General features: G+C 30.9%; 1 protein-coding gene across 1 annotated transcript; it reads right to left on the reverse strand.

Annotated features, from left to right (window-relative positions):
* Positions 1 to 558: 558 nt before the first annotated feature.
* LOC106066283 (leucine-rich repeat serine/threonine-protein kinase 1-like) lies at positions 559 to 24,601 on the reverse strand. Its single transcript, XM_056028114.1, has 32 exons — positions 24,582 to 24,601; positions 24,075 to 24,351; positions 23,373 to 23,544; positions 22,865 to 23,041; positions 21,945 to 22,084; positions 21,047 to 21,297; positions 20,373 to 20,497; positions 19,450 to 19,613; positions 18,793 to 18,928; positions 18,147 to 18,297; positions 16,677 to 16,823; positions 16,139 to 16,254; positions 14,110 to 14,207; positions 13,867 to 13,947; positions 13,686 to 13,751; positions 13,110 to 13,280; positions 12,312 to 12,669; positions 12,012 to 12,133; positions 11,259 to 11,419; positions 10,846 to 11,085; positions 9,794 to 9,910; positions 9,461 to 9,600; positions 9,082 to 9,212; positions 8,270 to 8,440; positions 7,038 to 7,199; positions 6,624 to 6,863; positions 6,147 to 6,371; positions 5,365 to 5,499; positions 4,462 to 4,659; positions 4,118 to 4,288; positions 3,862 to 3,981; positions 559 to 3,687 (listed from the first exon to the last, which is right to left on the reverse strand). The coding sequence occupies exons 1-32, from the start codon at positions 24,599 to 24,601 to the stop codon at positions 2,449 to 2,451; spliced, it is 6,222 nt and encodes a 2,073-aa protein (XP_055884089.1). The 3' UTR covers positions 559 to 2,448.
* Positions 24,602 to 26,852: the final 2,251 nt, after the last annotated feature.

Genomic DNA, 26,852 nt, shown 5'->3' on the forward strand with positions numbered 1-26,852 from the left:
AAGTAAAGAGATAAAGTAAAACGCTTTATCTTTTTATCAGGTTGGCATCATCTCAAATGATCTTCCAGCTTAATTGTTCTCATAGCATCATAAAAAAAATGGCACATTAACACTCGCTTGTTTGACAAGGAAGTAATGAAGTTCAATTTCAAATACTTAACACTGTACAGTCTACATTTCTGGTAGTCAAAGTTATAACTAGACAATACCTCACTATTTAAATATAGTTATTAAATTTAAAAAAAACCCCACAATTTTTCATTCTATCAGCAGGATAAAAATTTTAAGGATTTCTTAAGGTACAAATCATAAATGTGTGTATGAAAAAATTACAATTGTCAAAATTAAGGTCACGACATGCTGAATTGAAATTCTTTTTCGTAGACCCCGTGCACATCTCATAGACCCCCAATTCCCTTTCGTAGACCCCTGGGGGTCTATATAGACCACTTTGGGAATCACTGCTCTATAGGATCGGCATCTAATTCCACATCATATTTTACAAGTAGACACACAAAAAATCTTTCGAGACGTTCTATATAGGTCAGTGGATCTTAATTTAAAAAAAAAAAAAAAAAAAAAAAAAAAAGCAATCTTTTCACCATGCTACATCCACGCAGTGACTAAAAAAATGCATTAAATATTAATCTTGGTGGAACACTTACTGAGTAATTTGAGAGAAGTGTTTTGCCTACCACGCAAGTCAACGCAAGCGACGGAAGAGAGTTTGTTACAAAGCCTTCGTACTCTACAAAGAAACCTTTAAAAGTGTTATGTAGTTATGCAAGACATGGCGACATAAATCACACTATTTGGATGGTAGGCCCAGCTGGAATTGCCTACCTTAAGTTAATAAAAAAAAGTTCAACTATAATTTTCAATATTGTTTCATATGAATCATCATCGTGTTACCGACGAAACCTCTTTCTAAGAGAGATAACTAAGTAGAAAACATTTAACAGTAAAATGGTGATTTACCTAACCTTATTAATGTGTATGAAAAAAAAATTAATTAAATATTGCTAATGTGCACAAAATGTAATGACACAATTTCACTAGAAAATAAATAACTTTTTTTTTTGGTTTTCTTCTAAAAAACTTAAAACTGCTTAACATGTTAAAGTGAAACAAAAGTACACATTTACTTGATGCATTGGACACCAAAATGGCTGCTCCTATTAAAAGAAATACAACTTCAACAACCAAATGTAATTGAAAAAACTGTGGTTTATTTACACTATGTACATGTTAATGCATGTACATGTTAAAACAATAACAACTAAAGTTAAGAAAATACTGAACTTTGTCCAAAAAAAAATTGACCAACACTACATACATTCTTTCAAGTCAACATTTGTTTATCCATTTGAGCAACAAAGTAATAACTCCACTTTAGTAAAAAAAAAATACTTAGCGGAAAAAATACTTAGCTGAAAAAAATACTTAGCGGAAGACAACATTGTCTAATTAACAAGATTTACAGTTGATTATGGGTGAACAAACTATTTGTTATTCACCGGGGTAGTTATACATTATTCTATTATTAGAATCACACAATAATCATAGATGATAGAGTATACTCTGCCATATATTGGTGACCTAAATTTTAAAGACAAATGAAAATTCTTTACCACTGGTTTATGAAATATTTTTATGAATTCTGTACTTGCCAACTATGGGTACACATTGTAATACTGTGCTAAAATAGTATTCTCACATGTGTGCATTAATAAAAGTAAAACATGGCAAATAAATAAAGCTACTATTTGACAATCCTTTCAATTCATTTGTTAGCCAATATGTTTCAATGCAAAATACAAATACAGGTCTATTGCTTTTCAGATATATCTTGATATCAGCTCTAATAGTAAACATCTAGACATCATGGTAAAACACTTGGCTTAGAAACTGATGGGTTTCAAATTTAAATCCTGTAGAGGACTGGGAATTTTTGTTAGGATCTCCTGAGTCCACCCAAATCTAATTGCACCTAACATTTGTTGTGGAAAGTAACGGTGGTTGGTCTGTGATGGCCACGTGACACCCTCATTAACTATTGAGAAACACATTGGGGGAGTGGGGGGTAAACTCACCTAGAGAGTGCATTGCAATAAAACCCAACTTTCTGATATAAAATTCGGACGTAATCTTTATGTGAAACTAGAATTAAAATAATGTTGGCTTACATAAGTATTACTCTGAAAGATCTATTGCAAATATATTTGTATTACTCTTGAAGATTGTTTATTTTTGTTTCACAAATAGATAAACTGATTGTATGAACACAGCTTCAACATATTATGAGAGGAGAGAATCATATGTACAGGTTGATAGTGTCTGAGAACAAAAAAAAGCAAGACTTGTCTCAAACTTTTCAAATGCCCATAATTAGCAAGAAATGTTCAAAGTACAGGCTATAACTGTTAAGACACACAATATAAATGTATTTTATGTTAAACTTTGAACATATTGTCTAATGATGTTCAGTCGTTCAAGTGAAATCTTGTCCCATAGAGCAATGTCAGCTACTCCTGAGATGTCACTCTCTTCTTCAAGAAAGAAAAAGGATACAGAGTTTCTATCTGAAGGGCTGTTAGTTCCTATTTCATTAAATACAGCATCATCCTCTATTTCTTGTTCTGATGTCGTCATTAGGCTACCATGTCTTTTGGACTTATCCGGGTTTTTTGTGGTAGATCTTCGTAAATCCACCTGCTCTGGAAAAGTGAGTATGGAAAGAAGCTTTTCTTGAGCTAGCAGCAGCGAAGAAACTACCTTTGTCGTCTCTGCTTGTATCTCATTGCAAGATCTTATTGTGCCACTTCTAGTCCTGCTGTCTGTTTTACTGGTAGGATGTCTTAGGAGAGGACATTGTAAAATGTGAACACCCTCCTGAAAAGAGTTTACTGGGAAATTAAACATGGCACCTAGATTAGTTCCTACCACCAATACATCACTTGATACAATTAAGCTGGTGGCAATTAACTGCTCTTCTCTATCATTTGGTTTGACTGCAATAGGTGGTGCAGGAGATGATGGATTATAATTTCCCTTTGGAGGGAGGGAAGGCTTAAAGCTATCAAAACTGCCAGAAGCTATCAAAACGGATTCATAGTTGTCCAAATCTTCATCATCGTAGAGTGTTTCATTTTCAGTCTTCTGAGAACTTTCATTTTCAGAAGAATGGGGGTAAACATTTTCAGGCATTTCTGCATTTGTTTTCCCAACATGGTCTTCAGGTATTTGCCTCACAATGACAACATCTCTCAAGCTGCTATAGGACAAGAAAACAATGAGCTCCACCATCTTGGAGGTTGCATTGATTTTCACTAGCCACGATTTATTTTCCAGGCAGCACCAAACTGCTGCTGAGCTAGTCACTATGGCGGCCACTGGTTCGTATGTTTCTAGCTTAAGCACTTTTTGTAGACAAACAAAACCAGAGTTATTGATTTCTGGTAGTTTCCCATTATTGTCCTGTGCCTTGACATCAAGGAAATAAACTTTGGTGCCACATGCCACAGCAATAGAGTTGAGAGTAATGGAACTGATGTCAGCCACTGGAACATTTTTTCCTAAAGTCAAGTTGTGAATAGACATGACTGCTGATTTCTGAAGTGGATTACTGTGATACATAGCCATTATATTTCCATTTTCAAAGCCAATCAGTACAAAGCACTCACTTTCCTGTTAGTAGAAAATAGAAATATCCTTTGAGCTATTTTCTATCAATTAACAAAAATATTTAAAAATATTGAAATAATTAAAAAGTTAAACTTAATAATAATCAGACATATTTTATTATAACTATCATATTAATTTTCTAAATAATGAAAAACAACAAAAAAAAAAAACAACAACCTCAGAAGATCCAAACAAGTGATTCATAATTATAGAGGGCTCTGCATCTAAGTTAAAGCCAGTTGACACTTCTAGTTTACTTTGGTTTCCTCTGCCAATTATTTGAATGTATCTTAAGCCCTGTTGAAGTATTAATGAACAGAATGCAGATGACATTTTAATTTTTTTTTCCTTTTTAAATGACTAAGTAAAACTTTTATAATTAATATAAAAAAATGTTCTTTGTTTTTAAATCTATACTTAAAAAATGGCCAACCTGGCAAACAAGCCAAATTTTGTGACCGACTTTGGCCATTGACAAAACTTTTTTCCCCTCTGAATGCCATCTATATACAACAAAGTTAGATGATTCCACGTCATAAACACTAAATTTTCTGATGTCTGGAAGTTCATATTCTGATATCCAAATGTTCCATCGACCAGAAGTCTAAACACATTTTAATGTAAGGAAAAGAGAAAGAGATTAATTAATGAACTTTTCACTAAGGAGACAAGTGTAATGCTTATTTTAAAACTAGATCTAAATACCAATACAAATTTTTACAAAAAAAGTTAATTCTTTCTTAAAAATCAAGTGACATGGGAATATATGTGACACACCTCACAAGTATAGACACAGGATATTTTTAGCCTGTTACGTCTATCTGTAAGCCACAAAGAATTGTGAAGCAATAAGAACTGGTCGTTTTTCAGCCTTTTGATAATTTCCTCAGATGTTGGCCTATCCTCCATTCTAACATTCCAACACTCAGGCATGAGTTGTTCTAGATAAGGGAAATTGCATTGCAGAGTACAACCCTGAAATGAACACATTGTTTTTTTATTATTCTCAAAGTTTTCTTTTACAAGTATTTATTTTGATTTAATAATATATGTTTTTGATAAAATAATATAAAATAATACTTAAGCATTAAATTATTTCATTTTTTGTGTGGCTCATGAGAGCATCATGTGACCAGCACAATGACTAATTTCCTTTACTTTTCTTCAACTAATGTCAGGGCTGGCTGTGCTATAAAGCACCCTAAAGATTCTGAAATAATAAACCTAGGTCTTCACCAGGACTTGAACCCAGGACCCCACAGTTCAAAAGCCAAGTGCAATACCACTCAGCCAATGTGCCAGATGACCTTTACATCATCTGCGCTATAGATTGCAAGGTCTGAAATGGGAACTTTACTTACTTTTACTTTGTTCCTTTATACAATGTTTGAGTTCTAAATTAACAGATGCTATCGTAATCTATAAATAGACAAATACTTAACTTGTCTGGGAGCAGTAATAATTTACTGAAACTTTTTCTAAATTATTAGTTACTGAAAATAACTGTTCAATTAGTTTTCTCACAACATAAAACTCCACATTGAAGAAGAATTGCACAGAATATCAAAGTAGCCTTTTTAAAAAATGTTTTACTTAAAAAGGCCTTTTAAAAAAGTAAAATAGCGAAAGAGAATTTTTTTTTAAATGTGTAAAGATGAAACTTAAAAAACCCCATCTCACATTGATTTGATGTGGTACAACATCATCTTTTAGCAACTGTGATAACTGAGACACAATTGGTTTCTGTTCATTATTCTGAGGTGAGATTCCTGTAAGTATTTCCAACATCACTATTGCAAGGGAGTAGATATCAACCTGTTGAAATACAATGATTACTGTCAAAATGATAAAATAATTTTTTTTTAAAAACATGTAAGTCAAATTCATTACTTAAAATTTATTTCTTTTATAATGTGGTGGGGAAAAATTTTCAACTATTGTTGCAATAGAATGTGCTGTTTTCATCTTGTTTTCATAATGTGTTATGATGTGATAGGAAGTTACCAGAGGTTTTATACATTTTTTGACTGGTATAAGAAGCAAGTCTACTCCACCCTGGCACCTACAAAATATTTTGCCAATATAGATCTATATTATTGTAAGGTGGTGTTAAGCTTTATGGTTTAGTTCTCTTATTGTCACTACTGGGTCTAGCTACTTTTCGTTTCCAAATAAAAGTATTATTAATAAGTAATCAATACTTTAATTAAATGAATTAACAAACACAGATATATCTCTGAATTAAAATATTTGAACAATAGAAAATTTATTGAGCTATTTTCAGCCATTCTAGAAAAATTCCAATTAGAAAATGATTACAAGTTTTACTTGTATACAAAGTTCAAGGCTATGCCTCTTGGAGTTGCCAAATTGGCTTGCTAAAGATGTATAATGTCACAAATATTTAATGATAAAAATATTTTAAAAGTTTGGTTTATTAACAAGTATTAACAAGAAATTACCTTTGTGGTGTATTTTTGTTTCGTCAAGACCTCTGGAGCCATGTATCCAGGCGTACCACATAAACCAATTAAGCCTTGAACAGAAGCAAACTTAGATATCCCGTAATCAGAAAGTTTAACATTAATAGGTGCTGTCACATCAAGGGACATAAGTAGGATGTTGTCTGGCTTGAGATCTCGGTAGATAATTTTGCAGCTGTGCAGATAGGCAAGTCCTTGGGTAATCTACACAAAGGTAAATGTCTTAGTTTACTTTGAGAGCAAAAACCAAAGCATGAAATGATTATGAAAAACTGGAATTACTTTTATATTTTTAAAAGATGCTTTTCTATTCAATTGTACTGTTTGCAATAATTGCACTATAATAAAATTGCATGAGCAGTGCTAATGCATCAAACTGTTTGAAATGTTACTAACATAATACAATATTGGACTTAGTTTTAAAAAATTCAGAATTATTATAGAAACTCATTTTACCTGCAGTATCATCTTGTATGTTAAATCTTTGTTGAAAACTGTGCGAGAAATAATTTTGTCATCTGGATTTCGTTCATAATCATTTTTCAACACTGACCTCAGACTTCCCAAGGGAGCCAACTCCATAACCAAAAGTAGCTTTGGCTTAACACAGACACCCAAAAACTCCACAATGCACTTGTGTTTTAATTTACTTAGGACATTGACCTCTTTGCGTACATCACAAAAAGCACTGCTGATCTAAATTTAAAATGCATGGTCATGATATATAAATCACAAAAAGCACTGATGATCTAAATGTAAAAAGTATGTATATAGATATTTTAAATGAGAAACTGTGAAAGAGTAACATTTTTTTTGAAGTTACATAAATGATAATAGAAAAAATAGCAGTAAAAATACACTTTAACTAACCTTTCTTTGTTCTGTTTCATTTTGATCCTGACGAAGATTAATTATCCTGCTTATCGCTGTCTTTGCATTATAGTACAATGGATCTGATACTTCCAAGGACAGGGGTCTGACTGATGGACTATGAAATAATTTAACAGCCACATCTTTGTCTTTGTATTTACCCTGCACATAAATAGTATTAATTTATTTAATAAGATTTTTTTTATAAATATGAACAACAATATACATTAAAACAGTTTAATTAGCAATGAATAGTTATTAAACTTGATAAGTAAAGCCTTAAATATATCATTTTATGGGAGGTGCTAGATGAGTGGTAAAGCACTTGGCTTCCTAAATGAGGAAATGAAGGCTGAGATTATAAATTTTGGAATTTTAGGATGCCGCTGTGTTATGTGACATTAGGTGGGGAAAGTAAAGGTGGTTAGTTATTGTGTTAGCCTAATGACACCTTTGTTGATGGACGGCCATAGAAACAGATGACCTTTAGGTTGGGAAAGTAAAGGTGGTTAGTTGTTGTGTTAGCCTAATGACACCTTTGTTGATGGACAGCCTTAGAAACAGATGACCTTTAGGTGGGGAAAGTAAAGGTGGTTAGTTATTGTGTTAGCCTAATGACACCTTTGTTGATGGACGGCCATAGAAACAGATGACCTTTAGGTGGGGAAAGTAAAGGTGGTTAGTTATTGTGTTAGCCTAATGACACCTTTGTTGATGGACGGCCATAGAAACAGATGACCTTTAGGTGGGGAAAGTAAAGGTGGTTAGTTATTGTGTTAGCCTAATGACACCTTTGTTGATGGACGGCCATAGAAACAGATGACCTTTAGGTGGGGAAAGTAAAGGTGGTTAGTTATTGTGTTAGCCTAATGACACCTTTGTTGATGGACGGCCATAGAAACAGATGACCTTTTCAAGATGACCTTTTCATTATTTGCCTTACAGATTGCAAGGTATAAAAGGGTAATTTTTTTTTTTGCTAGAAAATTTTTTTTACACCCTAATATCAAACTATTTTTATCTGCTGAAATACTTAAATTGAAAGGTTTAACTAAATTTTCATGCTGGCACATTTCTATTTCAACTAGCTACAACTAAATGATTTACATTTAATTGATTGTCCTTCTAACGTAAATCCTTCTTGTTATAAATGCGCCAGATACTAACAGAACACTGCTTATCAAAATCATATACATTTTATAAATAGTAGCCATTGGAAAATGTATAACTACCTTTTGAACAGTTCCGGCAATACCATGACCTAGTGTACTATCCAGTAACTCTAGATATTGAGAATCTAATCTCAGCTTTTCTGGGAGCTCAAAGAAATAAAACTCTGGAACTAATTCTTCCAGTGAGGAAGGACCTTTGGAACATGTGACGTTCTCTGCCCACATAATCATCTAAAAAAGGAAAATAATGTTAGTCTGTTACACTCTAAGCATTGCATTGGACTGCTCAAACTCTCCCAGAGTTCATTGTTTGACATAATGGCCAGTCAACACTAAAATGTTTGTTAAATGTTTTACATGTTTCGGATGTTCCTTCAGAGTTGAAGATAGTTTACTTCCTAGTCCAAACTTCCCCCAGGACGACGGGGGATGGGAGTGGGCAGGGTTTGAACCCGGGACCATCAATAAATCCAAACGACAGTCCAACGCGCAAACCACACGATCAGGCAACCATCCAACCACTATTTTACAAAGCTTTTTACCCTTTAGATGATTGTGGGTCAAATCTTCCTGCTGTTTTAGGGTTTCCTATAAAAAAAATTCTCTGTTACAAATCTATATTTCTTTAAATTGAGATGAACTTTCGATCGTACATATTTCAGTTTTGTAATGTCAAGCCGTGGACAGTCAAGTTAAGTAGTAAGAGACAAAAGCCAAATAAAGACATTGACTGAATATGTACAGTGTCATCATCTTTACGTTAAACATATTTTATTCAGACTGTTATAATCAATAAAAATTATTGTTCATCCTTTCAGGGCAAATACAGTATGTTACTAAAATGTGAAGTAAAAGACTGTTTTTATCAATACCTGAGCACAATCACGAACACAGAAATGCAAATCTGGAACAACAATGGAACCAGAAAATGGATGGATATGTTTGAAGCAATGCTGACACAAAGCGTATGGTTTCATTTCTTCTTCCCCAGGATCATGAAACTCTAATGAATTGACAATTTAACATCTTGTTAAACGAGACAATTATCAAAAATATATTCATTAAAAAATTTAGATTAAAAAACGCTTGGAACTCTTAAGTAATTAAAAAAAACTTTTTGAAGTTTACAGTAATTATTTTCAATCTTCTAGTTACTTTAAATGCATTTCATTTCATGGAAATTTTTATAAGGCTTTTGCATAGTAATATTTTAAGTTTAAGTTATGATACTGTTATATCAAAAATTCTCACTAGGAAAGAATATGTCCAGAATTTCTTCTAATTCATCTCTGACTATACCAATGATGGAAAGTTTCTTTAAATTGGCTTGACGTGAATCACTGCCAGTTGTTTGAACTGTGACTAAGATGGATGGATTTCCTTTTTCACCCCTTAAAATAGCAAGAAATAGGGAATGAACATGAGAATTTCAAAGATGCTATCCTGTAAATACAAAAAGTTGAAAGAAATAAGCAAGTAAAAAGAAAGTTTGAAATTACTGGTAACTAGTGTAACAGATAGAACAGGTTACATTCCTGATTAATGACATTGTACTAGTGTGACTGAGATAAGCAAACAAGTTACCTGTCTGAAAAATGACTAGAGACTTCTTCAACTACGAGGTATCCTTGGTCATGACTAATCATAATGCCTGTCCTCCAATACTGAATGTTCTTATTTAATATGTGCAAACCTTTTAGGCTAAAAGTGGAACATTTTAATTAGTAAAAAATGAACAAACAAGTTTAGCATTTTATTCAACTAAACTTTCTTTATTCAACTAAACTTTTTTATTGGTAAAGACATTCATCCCTTTCTACAAAAAGAACATATTTGACTAAATACTCACTAACATAAAAAGAAACTACTTGTTACTTTTTTTCAATTTTCACACACTGAAGCCTAACATCTGTGTGTTTTACTTTAAATTCATTGCTTTAGTGACAACTATAATATCCCTTTACAAGGCACTAAAGTAACTCTCAAAATGAAACAAATAACAAAAAAAAACTCATAACAAAACCTGAGTCTACCTAACTAAAATAGTTTCATGACATTAGTTGGTGAAAGTAAAGGTGGTTGGTTGTTATGCTGGCCACAAGAAATAATTGTTAACCGTCGGCCATAGAAACTAACAGATGATCTTTACATAATCTGCCTTATAGAAAGCAAGGTCTGAAAGGGGAAGTTAACTTTTTTTTTTTACATAACATTCATTTCCACTCACATATGTGCTTTTCATTATTGCAGACTCATAAACTTAAATCATTTACAAAAAAAGCAAATGATTTTCTGTCTTGAAAGTCAAGAAAGACTGAATTGACTTGATGAAACTCAAACATCTGCCAATGTGAAAGCCACAGACTGAAAACCTAGTGAGGAATTCAGTTTGTTCTTAAGGATGAAGTGTTGGACTGAAATTCATCATTCATGAAGTTCTCATTTGGGAAATAGGTACATAATTCCATAAGTTAACTTTTTATTCTAAGTATATTACTAGTTTATCAAGTTAAATAAAATGTTAATTTCTGACAATGTGGTATTCTTAAGTAGACTTAAATGACAATAAGTTAAAATATCGAAAAGGTATTTCTGAATAGTTAATAATTTCTAAAACATAAAAATAATTAATATACCTGACTCTACTGCCCATTTTAAATGATTTTGTATGATCTTGAGGAATAATTGGAGATCCTATTTTCCACTTTGAAGAAGAAAACCTTTCAAAGGCTGTGATTAGTTGAACAATCACCTGACTCCAAAAGGCTGCTGGGATGGCTGACACACAATAGAGGCGCACAGCTCGAAAACCTCCAATGTAGGGATCCAGTTGTATATGAGGTGCTTGTGTTGGTAGTTTAGATGGTATGATCAGACTAGAATAAAAGACATTTTGAGTAAATAAAGAAAGATTGGATTCAGTGGGCCAAAAGAGATTGCACATGGTAAACACTATTTGAAGTTTACTATAATGTTAACTTGAGTACAAAAAAAAAAAGAAAATAAAAAAAATTCCTTTCTTAAAAAAAAAACAAACATTTATACTCACATTTCTTTCTTGTAACTGTCAACTATCCTGATACCAATATTAAAAGCTTCCAGCAAGTGAAGAAAAGCAACAAAAAACTCTTCTTTTAAATGTTTTGCCACACTTTTTTTGACATCATCAATCGTCATGTGTGTTAGAGTTATATTATTTCTAGTTAGTGACTGCAACAAAAAATTAGTATACATGATTTTAGTTACATTCACTAAGACTTAGACTGCTATGTGCTTTATTGATCCTAATTAGAAATGTGTTTTGATAACATAAACTCCTTTTTAAATTACATAGAAGAAAACAGAACACACAAAGAAAATCAAGGAGTGACTACAACAGACATCTTGCTCCCCCAGTCAACATTGCAGTGCTGATACAAAGAGTAAGGAACAAATGAGTTTTTATAGCATTTGATTCTTGCCAAGTCATAAGATGGAGTCAGTGGCGATTGCCTTCTAAAATTTTTCAAAATTAACTGAGGCATCCTTGTATAAAAAATTCATTCAAATAAGGTAGGGTTGTGCATGTGGTTTTCTATGCTCTTTTTATTAGACTGTCCAAGTAGTAAAAAAAAAGTATGGATACATTACCTTGCAAACAAGTATTGCATATATTAGCAGTTTTGTATTGTACAAGTCAAAATTTAGCCAAAATGCAGTTTATACATGAAAAGTTGCCTTCATGTGACTTTTTTTCCCCACTGGCTGCTATAAGAAAAGGAATATTAAAAACTATTGTGATATAATTTTAAAAAAAAATTACCTCTAAGAAATCTTTCATAACAGTAAACAGCCAAGATGGATTTAAAAAAACACATTGAGAGAGCTCTTCTCTGTACAAGTTGTAGTGTAACATTGCACCAACCTGCAGAAGATGCTCATGCACTGAAAAAAAAATGTAAATAATTCATAAGTTTCATCTGATAATGTTGATGATGTTTGCTGATAAAGATTATCAATCTATTTATCTTCTTGTTATTTAAAAGCAATTTTTTTTATTACAGAATCTTTTATTCCACTTGTTTTAGTAATTAATAAAACAAAAGATTCTAAAGCAACTTACATTTTAAACCATTTTGAACACCCTCGTTTAAATCCTGCTTGCTGCAGCCCACTCCTTTCAAGAAATCCTCCAAGGAACAAATGTTTGTATCTTTCTTCAACTTTGTCCTTTTAGCAACATCAACAAAAAGGGAGGGAACACCTTTTTCCAAAGCTGATAAGCCTTTCAACCGATCGCAAGCTTCATAGATTTTCTGGCACAAATTCAGAAGTGTTTGATTGTCATCTAAGTTGATAAAGACAAATTTACATCTTAGACGTTCTTTTGTAGCTTCCCGTTTCAGTTCTTCTTCCCAATGTGGATCAATATTTGGTGGACACAAACAGGCAATGATAATCTCTGGATGATGAACACATGACTGAAATATATACAAAGAAAATCTATATTCATTGTGCTGAAGTATTGTTAAGAGACTCTATATTATATCTGCAAAATTTAGACAAAATGTATTGTAAAAAAACAAAAAGAAAATATGACTAATATAAACCTATAGTTTTTGTACATTTCATTATGTAACCAAATAAATATTATGAAATTAATACCCTTTTGATCATTTAAGAAAAAAAATTAATTAGCAATTAGCTGTACAGTTCAACACAATCAGCAAGTTCATGATTTGACACAACTATGAAAACTTAATGCCCAAGATTAAACTTGCTTTTATAGGATTGAAAACATTGAAACATTGTATGTTTTTGTTTGTTTTTTTTAAACTCTATTTCAACGTATAAGGTCTGCCCTATAAATACCTCTGTAAGGTTAGAAAAAAAAAAATAAAAGCAAGATTTCTAGCCATACCTGAATGACTGAGATCTTCTCTGACACAAGATGCAACATAGTTCCAGATGTAGTAAAGTCATGTACAATAATGTATAGAGAATTGTGGGTTAGAAAACATGGCAGCAAAGCCAGAGTCTCTTTGTTTTCTGGGAATTCCCAGGTATGAAATGTTATTGTCCTTCTAGGACTCTGAAAACAAGTACAATAAATGAACTAATTTATACAGTCATTAATAATTTTAGAATAAATTAATTAGTACTACTGTCTTTAATAATTCAAGAATATCATAAAACCCAAAAAATTCTAAGAAAAACTATTTTCCGAAGCTAATATACACACACGTTTTATAAAACAGTTTGAATAGTTCTACAATAAAAAAAAATCATCTATGATGACAATGTTTGTTTCTAAAAAATAGATTTTTATCAAAGTTTTTAATGTCAAATATAACAAAAATATATTTGCTTCCAGAAGATAAGATCTAATTTCTACAAAGTTTTTTTATAACTAGATGATTATAAATTCAAAATTGAGTATCATAAATTATTGCATAGAACAAATTTCCTGCATGAAGTATTATTTTTATTTACTCACCTGTGAGAAAATGTTTTTAAATAAAGAATTATTCAGAGAGAGCTCCCATGTGGACATATTCATATTCTGGGAAATAAAAAAAAAAAAGGTTAATCTATTAATGAAAAAAACAAAACAACTTAAAATAAGCAAAGAAAACAAAACAGACGAAACACAAAATAATTTGTCAAAAACTAGTCACCTGATGACTAACTGATGTGCAGTCATCATACATTCCACGTCCGCTGATAAGTTTCTCAACAAGACATTGACCACCAAAGTTCTGAATACAAATAAAAAAATATAGTTTCTTTAGAAAATAAGATAATAATGCACTGATTGCATATTCAAACTTGTTTTCTTTTTTAAATGATGACTAGCTCTTCAATGAATGGTACTTGAAGGGAAAAAAGGAATTAATATAAAAGATGGAACCTAAACTTACCTTACAACCTAACACTACCATTTTGATAACGTTATCTGGTACACACTTTTTAAGTTTCCTTTCAAGGTAGGAAATTATTTCTTGAGTATTGTTTTCATCTGAAAAAAAAAAAGTTTCTTTAACTACCTATAAGACCTATCAAAGTAAAATAATACTATAACTTACACATTTGATTTGATTAGATGAAAATTGTGTACATGTAGAGCTAGATAAAAACAACATTGAGAGAAAAGCACTCATATTTTAGGAGCATAAAGTGACTAGACATTTAGGAAGTGAAAGCGGTATGCATGCTGATTACAGGTTCAGCTCATGCATTACCAATTCCAAATCTTGTCCTGAGGAATACAACTTTGCCACATAGTTAAACTCATCAAAGAACACATCATGGTTGACAGTTTTGACAAAATAATTGCAACCTTAAAGGGTTAAAACTGTCAAATTGGCTTCTTCTCTCTCTCTGAGATACTCAGCCCAGTTTTACTAAAAGTTTATGATTGTCGTTTCTACCTGATTTCTTTTAACAAACCCAAGTAGAAAATTCGGTGCATACTTTGATAAACCTTCTTTCCTTAAATTTCTGAACCTATTGGCAGATGATACTTAGAAAGTGACATTCTGTTCCTCAATAAATAGAACTGCTGCATGGAATATTGCCCCAATGTTGTCTACAAAATACAGCTACAATTCAGCACTGTTTTTTAGCGGTCCCCGAAAGGGGAAAAGAAGCTATTAGTTTTGTGTGGAATGCCTGTCCGTCCGGCCCGTTTAGATCTCATAAACTAGAAAAGATATGAAAATCTGACATTACAATATTTTAGACCATTCAAAGTTCTGATGCCACTGCTACTTTTTTCTTTTCTGAAAGCGAGAAATCTAATTTTTTAAATCACTTATGCAAGCAGTTTTTTCATAAAAATACACCACTTTTACAACTATTCACTATTAATAGTAACAAACACTTGAGGCTCTTTATTAGGGGATGCAACTATTTACCATATTTTTAACACATTTATGCAAACGGTTGTAGATTTTTTGTCAAAATAATTTTTTTAATATTTGTATTGTTAAGTTATGTAAGTTCTGTTATACGAAGTACTATATTTACAAAAAAAATGTTTACTATTTTTTTTGAAGAGAAAAAATCTATAAAGTATGCATATAAGTCAGACATTATTTAAAACAACAATTAATAAGTAGTTTTTCACATTATTACTTGAACTGTAATGCTACATACACACGTAGAACACCTAACAAAAATGTAAAAAAAAATATATATTTTTTTTTAATGGAAATGTTTTATTCTTGAGGAATAAGAGATTGGCCCTTTACAAATCAATAAGATCAATTAGATATTCATTATAAGGCATCAGTTAAATCATGTTCACATCTAACTTCACATTCACTTTCACCTATCCTTTAGTCTGCTGGACCAGACTAGACCACTGTTAACCTTTTTTCTCCATTATTTTTTGTCATTTGTCTTTGATAGAATTTCATTCTGATAATATTGAAACCTGCCTGAGTGGACCACTTCAGGGGCCGATTTTCAGTTTGTGTTTCCACACAAACTGTCTTTTTTTAACCTTGTTTTAATTTAAATTGTGGGGCACTTCTCCTGAGAAAAGAAATATTTCAAATCAGGAAATAATAATAGTAGTTTTCCACTACAGGTATCATTTGGTCTTTCCATAGTCTGAAATTCTGTTATATTTTACTTCGCCTAATTCACAGAATTTTTATAAAGATTCCATGTGAACAGTGAAGATGCAAAAGTAATAAGAAATATCTAAACATTTTGCCTCTATGTCTACAAGACAATAAATTTTATGATAGCTGGACAGATAGAGGTTGGTCTTACCTAAATGGGACATCGAGTCACCTAATTGAGCAGCATCTACATCTGAACAGCTGTTGTGAACATTGCACCCCCATAAAACCACTCTAAGGCACAAAAAACTTACATTGTTTCATAAGACTTCTAAAGCTTAAAGCATTTCAAACAAACTTTTAGAGAAAATCATCTTACTGTCAGAAATCCAAGCTTGTAATTGTCTATCTTTTAATGTTACTCCTTTTAAATTAAGCAATGTTAAATTTTTCAATGTTCCCAATTCTTCAGGCAAACTTGTAATCTCTGGATTTCTAAAATGATCATTTTTAGGTTATATAAAAACATTGCTTTATAAAGTGTTCTATTTTATGTACATCATTTATCTTAAATAAAAAATTATTTATCTGAGAATGAAATATCTTTTGAATACATTTTTTGGTTAGAAATATATTCTAAATATTTTTCTGTATACAATTAAGGTTATAAAAATATATAAACAGATTTAAAGACTAAATTTTATTCTTTAATCTTTTTATTTTACAGATATTCTTTTTAAGAAATTGAAAGCATGTAATTATTATATTTCAAATTTTATAATATTAAAGATATTAATCCATGTCCATCCTCAGTAATTGCTAAGAAATAAAAAAAAAGATTTTTTTTAACCTATCCAAATTAAAGAAAATTAATACTAGAAAATATCTAGACATTTTGTTTAAAAGTTTATAATAACCTGCTTAAATCAAGAATGCATAAATTTTCTAAGCAACTGATTCCTCTTGGAACTTCTTTCAAATTGTTTTCTGCTAAAGATAACTCTATCAAATTATTCTTCAATACAATTCCTGGAAACTCAAAGTCCCTTGACTGATCCACATTTCTGAAATCACCAAAAAATAACATGCAGAACCATAATTAATAAAACCCTTACCAATGATTTTGATATAGATATCAAATAAGTTACAGTTATTTGATATCAAATAGGTCAGTGGTTCTCAAACTGTGGTCTGCGGACCAAGATGACCGGAAGTCCGCAGAAAGATGAATAAGTTGCATACAATTAAAATACATTTTTCGCTAAAAAGTCAGTTTATCCGATTGTATAATTTAAATAACAATCTACTCGCCCATCTCTCTTGTTTACTATGTCTATTAAGAACTGTGTCATGACTCAGCTTGGAAAAACAACAATGATTGTTAACAGTCCTATGAAAGAATATCAAATTTACTCATTTCAAAAACTAATAAATGTCTTTAATTCAATTTGTCTGCTTTTCAAGCCAATCAATGTCAGTCTTCAAATTTCTCTGCTTTTCTTATTTTATAGATTACAGACGTTACTTCAAAAAAGAAGATAATTACGTCCTACACATTTCATGTGTCAATCTAGTCATGCATGTTAATTAATGACTTAAACTCTGCTAAGTTGTTGGTTTTCCTGGCTGATTTCAAGCCAATCAATTTCTCTGCTTTATCAGGCCTTTCAAAGAAGTTTTAATCTTCCAACCGATGAACCTGAGACTCAACAACACACCAACATCAGTCTGATTAGTACATTTTATAATTGATTATTAACTTATATACAGTGGTAATTCATGTTAGTTAATTGTTTTTCCCATGCCCATCTAACCGTTAGATTATGGATAAATATTTGAAACGCAAGCAGACATCTGAAGAAGACCAAGAGTTAAAGGGAAATAATGGCAATATATTGAGAGGCTGCACCACATAAGGCAAATTGCACAATTATGTTCCTGAATATTAAGAATTCGGATTTATACAGTACAAAGGCAACAGTGATCAGCCACAATGTGTCATTTGTTTGAATGTGCTATCTTACAAAAGTTTGAAAGCTACTAAACTAAAGCATCATCTTTTAAGAAATCAAAATGAACTAATACACAAGCCCGTAGAATTCTTTAAAGGTGACAACAGAATATTATTAGCAATGCAACAACAGTGAATGAAAAAGCTCTTAATGTTTTCTATATTATGTCATTGCGAAAAGCATAGAGCCAAAAAGCACACATGGTTGCGGAGAGTTTAATTATGTCTGCGGCTTTAGAAATATGCAATTTGGGCAGTCAAATCAGGCTGCATCGGAGGTCCACTAATATCTTATCGCTTGTAAAGGAGTACCTGAACTGGAAAAGTTTGAGAACCTCTGAAATAGGTTACAGTTGTCTAATTTTTGTTTCCTTACAGTGAAATATTTCTCTGCAGTGGAGTTCTCTGCCTGCTCACACCCAGATTGTTGTTGTTGAGGTGCATTATGTGTAGCTGACAATGCCATATTTTTTTTGGTGGAAGCTTTTGAATTGAATTATGAGATACATCGAGATGCACAAGTTTACCTGGCAATAGAAAAATTTTTAAGTAGGCTAATAATGCTTGACCTATGTAAGTCTGTTGAGAATATATTGGAAACCAATACATTTTTTAAGCACAGCAATATGTTAAAAATATTATTTAGCAGAAACAGCAAACACATACACATTTTGAGCTAATGTTGAAACTGTATATTAATATACCTGTCAAGAATAAGATAAATAAATATATTTTTTTTTTACAATATTTATATCGTATAAAGCAGCGGTTCTCAACCTTTTATGCTTTTTACAATCTCCCACTCTGCCGCAACCCCCCCCCCCCCGCACACACACACACACACCTAGAGAAGAAAAGACAAAAACAATCCATTTTTTCGATGGCCTTTGGCGACCCCTGGCAAATCGTCAATCGACCCCCAAGGGGGTCGCGACCCACAGGTTGAGAACCCCTGGTATAAAGGAATATAAATAAAGCAATAATAATGACTTCATGAAAATATTTGTAAATATAGAACATACTCATTTTAACAACACTTTCTGTAAGCTCATCTAACATATTATGATCTATTTTCAAAGTTTGAAGTGTACGACCCCAAAATTGATCAGCACTTGGAGAAAATCTGGTTAATTTGTTATGTGATAGCTCAAGGATTCGCTTAAAAACATAAAGAAGAAAAGAATAAAGCAAATATGTTTTTTGATTGAACTATAAGGTAACTACTTATAATAAACATACAATTTTGAAGCATTTTTTTTCAATAACACTTAGTTAAATTAATGAATGTACACAACAAAAGAAAAAAATATGTTTAAATATATGTTTTTTGTTAAACAGATACTGGAGCATGAATTTTACATTAAACTTTTAAAATGATACCTATGATACTTAAACTTAAAAAAAAATGTTCCCATGTTTAAAATATAATAATATCATATCAGCATGAGAGCTTTATTACCAATGTTTAGGTGATTAAAAATAATAGTTAAAAATAATTATCACCCATTTATAAATTATACCCTAGAAAAAGCAAGAAGCAGAAAGAGAGAAAAGGCACACAGAGGTAGGGACTAGAAATAAGTGATAGAGAATACACAAGATTGTGTGAGGAACATAACATTTAAAAAAACAGCTGATTATATAAAGGTATTTCAACAATAGAAAAATAAATAGCAAACCATTGGGCACTGCCAAGGAGGAAATGGTTGGTCTATATTGTTACTGTAAGCAACTAAGTATTTCATTAGCAAACAATTTTTTATTCCAGGAGGAATTTGTGTAATCTGGTTTTCAGCAATGTTTAAACGAGTCAGCCTTATGCATTTCCAGTCTTGGTTTGAATCTGCAAAATATTTTTACAGAATAGTGTACAACAAAGATACATTACTTTTGCAAATTATTTTCTTTCCTTTAATGTTATTTGTCCACTTTAACACCCAATGTCATACAAAAAATGCAACAAAGATTAACTTCTAGTTGTCATTGATTCCTGCTAATATTTGAGCAAATTCTTTTTCAAAACTAGGATAGGATGTGTGGTGGAGAGGTTAAATATGCTTAAGCTTATCTATCTATCAGGAATTTGAGATTTGGTACTCGACTTGAGCAGAGTTGTGTTTACTGAGTGCCTAAAGACAGCATGAAAACCTTCTCCCAGATACCCCTCACCCCACAAATGAGATTGGACCATAGCGCTCTGAGCATGCTATAAGCATGAAAGTTGCGCTACATAAAAGCTATTTCAAAAAAAAGCTAATCAAAGTTTCTTTAGAAGCCCACAAATTTTGATGTTCATTTTGTTAACGAAAGGTACTGTCCAGTCAGCACTCAAACCAACTATATGAACCACCTGAAATACATGTCAGTTAATCATTAGTACTAAGTAGGCTTGTGTTTTCCTAAAATCTGACAGAAAACCCAATATTTAATCTAATCTTAAAATCCATGATTCCACAGCCAACATGTTGTTTTGAAAACTAACTACAAGTAAGAAATAGTGAAACAAACCCACTGAATGCTAGAAATAGTCTACATACAAAATTTGATTCTTTTCAGTTCTATTTTTTATAATAAGTAAAAAATGTTCACAAAAATAACACACTTTGTTCATTTCCTAGAAAAGTTAATTGATTATTTGACAAATTTAAATCCTTCAGGTGAGGTAGATCAAATAAGTGACTACTGACTTCTGTGAGGTTACAATTTGACAAGTCCAGCTCAGTTAGACTGAAGAAAAAAAAAATTTTGTAAAAAAAAAACTAATTAAAAAGTCAATCTAAATACTTTAACGCAATAACTTTCAAAATGATTATAGTAGTATGATTGATGTAGCAGTCCTAATACTGAATATTTGAAGCTAAAAAACACAACACTCACACTAAATGAAATACAGATTGACAAATTGAAATTAAAGTATTTTCTTAGGTTAATAGAGTTCATTGGTATTTGCTAGGTGTATTGTGTGGCTATTACTTTGTACAACAGCCATCACTTAACAAGCCAACTTAACCTGGGACTAATTTAGAACAAGGTGACTTTAAATCCAGGCCAGCTGCTTTGAGTTTAAGCCATATTTTTACCTGGGTTCAAATCTTGGGTAAAATAAATTAGCTAACTAATGCTTTTAAAGCTGCTACTTTATCTCAAAACTGAAGACATTTAATAAAAGTTGTTAATAATTTTGTAGGAGACACTTACAATATTAAAGAGAGAAAGTGAACCAAAAAAAAACTACAACAAACCATGTTTATATCACAAAGAAGAATAAAATGTTACCAATTTTGATGTATTGTAGATGGATCAGAGCAACCACTAATTCTGCTGAGTAGATTATGAGACACTTTGAGAACTGTTAATCCTTTCATATTCCATAAAATTTCATTTGGCAAGTCCGTGAGAAAGTTTTGTGACAAATTAATCTTAATGTCTATATCTACAGTAACATCAGACCTATCACTGGTATTGTCTTTAGATTCTAAGAACCATTGTGGATGAACAGCCTGTAGATATCTTTCAGTCAAATCATACTGGGAAAAGATAGAACAATTTTTAACTGATTGATAAAAAAAAAAAAGTAGATAAAAGGTTTGATTATCAAGCCTATGGTTTTAAATTTTTTTTATTAAATGGAGACAACATTTTTGAAAATTAACATTTTTTAAACAATTATTCTAAAAATAAGGTCAGAAAAAGAAAACTGACAATTTCAAATTGTGGTAGCTGAAATTTTAAGTTCCTTTTTTATACAATTGGTTAGAAAAGGGAAATATATTCTTTTGGAGAATTAGATCTAGATTTACCATTATTATGCAAGAATTATAGACTTTGAAAAGTGAAAACAGTTTAAGAAAGATAAGTAAGCAATTATGACATTGTTAGGAACAAATGTTGATTATATCAAATTATTCAGATGGTTTTTAAGGCAGTCAGAGAAAATAATACAACTGGAGACACTCATTCTGAAATTAAAGAAAGAAACAAAAAGTTTTAGGGGGGAAAAAATATGTAGACTGTAGATACCTTAAAGTAAAACTTTTGCTAAACATTTTTACTCTGTTTTGTTAAAAAAACATGACCAGAAACTAAAATAGATCTAGATCTAGGCTTCCAAGACAAGATTTAAAATTGTGCTAGTCTAGTTAAACAGACTAATTCAACAGTGGTAGATACATACTTCTCGTTTTCCTCTTAAATTTGAAGTTTGAAACTTAGATTGTATTAACTGAGTCATAAATTCTGGAAATTGATCACTAATCTCTTTTGTTACTGAAGCTCCATTTTCTATTAAAAAATTTGCCACTTCTAGATGTTTTGCTGCAATAAGAAAATAAATTGTTTGCTTTTTTTAAAAATACTAATATATTTCTCACAAACAATAAAAATTAGTCAATTATTATTATTAGTGAAGGTCCTAACGGATGCTTAGTTAGACTAAGCTCAAATGAGAACAAACAAGAAAAAGACTGAGCTCCTTACTAATGTTAATTTAATATTAAAATATATAATATTATTAACAGCTAATGCACAGTACCAGGAATAAGAGCTGGATTAATTCTTAAGTTAAAATTTGTAAACTTAAAAACAATAAAATTGTTATTCTTATAATATATATCTGTTGCTCTTAAAAATGTCCCATTTTATGTTCATAAAATATTGAATAGAACTGGACATTTTGATTATCAAATTCATTAACACATTTGCAGGTGTCACTGATATAAACAACAACATCACAAGTAGAGAAGTTTCAAGTTTGTGATGGGACTGAATAGTTATTTGGGGATCCCATGTTACAAGATCCTTAGGTCTTGACAAGGACATTCAGCAAGGAAAAGTGGCAGAAAATGAAGAGAGGAAAGGTGCACAAAGAAGATCAATGGTGGTGTAGGGAGTTACAACCAATAGGACCTTCAGCATCAAAGCAAACAAAAGGAATGGACAGAGCTAGCTGGCATCATTTGTAATGTCTCAAAAGTCTGACCAGACTTCAGGGCAAGTAAAGGTAAAGTATGTCAATAGTTAAAAAAGTGTATTAGTATTTGGTCAATTATTTGATAGTAGGGCTTAACAAAAGAAAAACATAATACTAATACTTACCTTCACAAGCAGCAAACAAAGGATAGAATTTTTCACAATCTGTTAATGTTGGCACAAACTCAATGACTTTATTGAGATTCATATTTGGGAAATACCACTTCTGAACCACATCCAGCTTCCCACTGAAGCAAGCAGCATAGAACAAACAATAATAGATACTTCTCTCCTGAACTAGATCTGTGTATGAACAAGTGTGCATATCTTGTTAACTAGAGAATGGCAAACACCATAATTATGTAAGCTTCTTTTTTTAAGCTAGTCAGAAAATAAAATTGTGTAATATTTTTTAATGATTTTCCTAGCTTTTTTTTTCAAGCTAACCATTAGGTTATTAAAAAAAAATATTAATAAACTAACTTTAAAAATCTTTAATTACCCTGTTGTTATAATTATTTGTTCAAAAAGTAAAGGTAAATTAATCTTAAAATATATGATTTGGAAGATATCTCTACCCTTATTCACTCCCCACCTAAAAAAAAAATAGCATTTCAGAATTAGAAAAACTTACCATAGAATTTTTCAAATAACATTTTAATGATGTCTAAATGTCCGTTATAAGATGCCAGATAAAACTCTGAATCTTGAGACCAAACATCTGGTTTTGCTGTTGCTCCAAATTTTAACAACATTTGAGCAACATTCTTGTTGCCTTTTTTACATGCTAGTTGAAGCAATGTTTTCTATGGAAAAGTAAGCAAAAATGTCATGTTTATTATATAAAAAACATAGCAATTCTATTTTTCATAAGATGAATGGCATCTTGGGTTTAATTATAGCATATGAATAGGATATTTTCCTTAAGGTTAACTCCAGATTCTGTATTTACTTTACTAAAAGGACGAAATTTGTGGAGAAAAATGAAAACAGTTGAATGTTGATCTGATAGTTGATCGCAGAAATTCTTGAGGTTTGCTTTCAGTTGGATGTTGATCTGATAGTCAGCTGATTGCAGAAATTCTTGAGGTTTACTTTCAGTTGGACTTTGATCTGATAGTCAATTGATCGCAGAAATTCTTGAGGTTTACTTAAACTTTTCTTAATGATTTTCATGATCTGACTTTTAAAGTTTTATTAATTGAGCTTTACTGATAACATTTCTTTTTTTTTTCCCTTAAAGAATGAATGTCAACTGATTTTAAATTAGTAAAGCTTCTATATTCAAGTATTGTATGCACTGAAAAATGAATAATGTTATTTTTTTATGACTTACCTGGTTAAATTGTACTTCATTAATATCAATTACTTCAAGGATTAGAATTAGCTCTAAAGCATTTAGTATCCCAAGCTTGCAAATCTTAAACACAATATCAATATTTCCAGATTCTGTATTTACTTTACTAAAAGGACGAAATTTGTGGAGAAAAATGAAAACAGTTGAATGTTGATCTGATAGTTGATCGCAGAAATTCTTGAGGTTTGCTTTCAGTTGGATGTTGATCTGATAGTCAGCTGATTGCAGAAATTCTTGAGGTTTACTTTCAGTTGGACTTTGATCTGATAGTCAATTGATCGCAGAAATTCTTGAGGTTTACTTAAACTTTTCTTAATGATTTTCATGATCTGACTTTTAAAGTTTTATTAATTGAGCTTTACTGATAACATTTCTTTTTTTTTTCCCTTAAAGAATGAATGTCAACTGATTTTAAATTAGTAAAGCTTCTATATTCAAGTATTGTATGCACTGAAAAATGAATAATGTTATTTTTTTATGACTTACCTGGTTAAATTGTACTTCATTAATATCAATTACTTCAAGGATTAGAATTAGCTCTAAAGCATTTAGTATCCCAAGCTTGCAAATCTTAAACACAATATCAATATTTCCAGATTCTGTATTTACTTTACTAAAAGGACGAAATTTGTGGAGAAAAATGAAAACAGTTGAATGTTGATCTGATAGTTGATCGCAGAAATTCTTGAGGTTTGCTTTCAGTTGGATGTTGATCTGATAGTCAGCTGATTGCAGAAATTCTTGAGGTTTACTTTCAGTTGGACTTTGATCTGATAGTCAATTGATCGCAGAAATTCTTGAGGTTTACTTAAACTTTTCTTAATGATTTTCATGATCTGACTTTTAAAGTTTTATTAATTGAGCTTTACTGATAACATTTCTTTTTTTTTTCCCTTAAAGAATGAATGTCAACTGATTTTAAATTAGTAAAGCTTCTATATTCAAGTATTGTATGCACTGAAAAATGAATAATGTTATTTTTTTATGACTTACCTGGTTAAATTGTACTTCATTAATATCAATTACTTCAAGGATTAGAATTAGCTCTAAAGCATTTAGTATCCCAAGCTTGCAAATCTTAAACACAATATCAATATTTCTTCTCAAACATTCTTTCAGTGTGGCTTCATTCTGACCAATGTAATTGTTTAACTGTGTAAATATACTTGAATCATTTCTGTCTAAGCAGTCTCTCAAGGCTTTAGCGCACTGATCAAGACAAATATCTGAAACAAAAAAAGTATTGGGATTAAATAACATAAGCTGCTTGCTACATAAAACAGTTCAAAACCCTAATTCAGACATAATTCTAGTCATCTTTATTCATATAATTGTCAAGTGCCTAAAAGCAAGATTTCCCACATACTCCTCCGCACTTACCCACAACTTACCCACAAATAGGGTTGAACTATAAAACACACTGAAAAAGATATACCTTCTATACATCTAATGGTTGGAAGATGTGCTATATAAAACAAATGAATAATAAGTAAAATACAGCCTATTTTATTATTTTAAATTTTTGGAAAAAAAAAGAATAAAAAAAAGGAAACTATGGAAATTATATGAAACATTACTAAATATCGTATTGATTATATATATATATATATATATATATATATATATATATATATATATATATATATATATATACAGTGCTTTTGTTGTAAAAAAAAAATTGGTGCCGGTAGTTGATTGCCTAACTTTTAATTACTAAAAATTAATAATATACGTTAAAATACAAGAAAAGTAATAATTTTTTCAAAAAGGTGCTGGTACACCGTACCAAAGCCCTGTATTTATATATATATATATATATATATATATATATATATATATATATATATATATATATATATATATATAAAGAGAAATTTAAATTTATTACTTATACCTAAGATTCAACATAGAATATTTTTATATTGGTTAAACTGTTAATAAAGCCCATTGAAGTCATATAAAATAATTGAGTTTGCAATAAAGTACCTGTTATGAAAAATATATTTAAAAATTTTAACATAAAGATCATTGTTTAAATAAGCTTGCAATGTTGTCTAAAACAGTGTTTTCCAAACTGTGTTCAGTGGAATCCTAGTACCGTTCCGCAAGGCCTGACTAGGTGTTCCACAAACTACTTGAATAATTAAATAGATATCTAGTAAGCCAACAGGTGAATTAATCTCTTAAAAAAATAAGCAATTTGTGCCACTGAATACTCAGAATTTGCAAAGTGTACTATTCTGGAAAAAGTTTGGGAAACACTGGTCCCAGTCTTTATATAATGAGAAATGAGTCCTTGTAATCACAACAAATTTCCGTAAGGATCAATAAAGCAGTCTTAGTCTTAGTCTAAATTTATAAACTGAAGATTTTGATATGCATAATCAGCTCAAGAGCTAGATTCTACTAATTCTAAATGTAAAATATGCATATTAATCATTAAGTATGGAAATAGTCGAATAGATCTAAATCTAGACTTTATAAGGACTATCTAGACCTAGGCCTTTATAAAGAGTAGCCCACTATATCATATGACATGAGTATATGGAAATATCATGCACTTTTACTTCAGACACAATCTACATAAATTCATAATAGGGCCTACAATATAGTAATATAGATAGATCTAAATCAGATTAGATAAACACTGAAAACAAAAGCATCATATAAGAATCTAGAACCTTAAATGTAGATCTAAAATCTAATTAGTAAACTAATATCTAGATCTACCTGCTTCGTCCATTATTAGGTGTCATG

The sequence above is a fragment of the Biomphalaria glabrata genome, chromosome 1, assembly GCF_947242115.1.
Source record: "Biomphalaria glabrata chromosome 1, xgBioGlab47.1, whole genome shotgun sequence".
Taxonomy (NCBI): Eukaryota; Metazoa; Mollusca; class Gastropoda; family Planorbidae; genus Biomphalaria; species Biomphalaria glabrata.

Excerpts from the sequence above, each read along its gene's own strand:
- LOC106066283 (XM_056028114.1), bottom strand. The coding sequence starts at position 24,601 with ATGAAGTACAATTTAACCAG. Across the intron at positions 18,298-18,792 it reads AGAAAGTGTTGTTAAAATGA|GTAAACTTGTGCATCTCGAT; the intron begins GTATGTTCTATA and ends TTCTATTGCCAG. Across the intron at positions 11,086-11,258 it reads GACAGTTACAAGAAAGAAAT|TCTGATCATACCATCTAAAC; the intron begins GTGAGTATAAAT and ends CTTTTATTCTAG.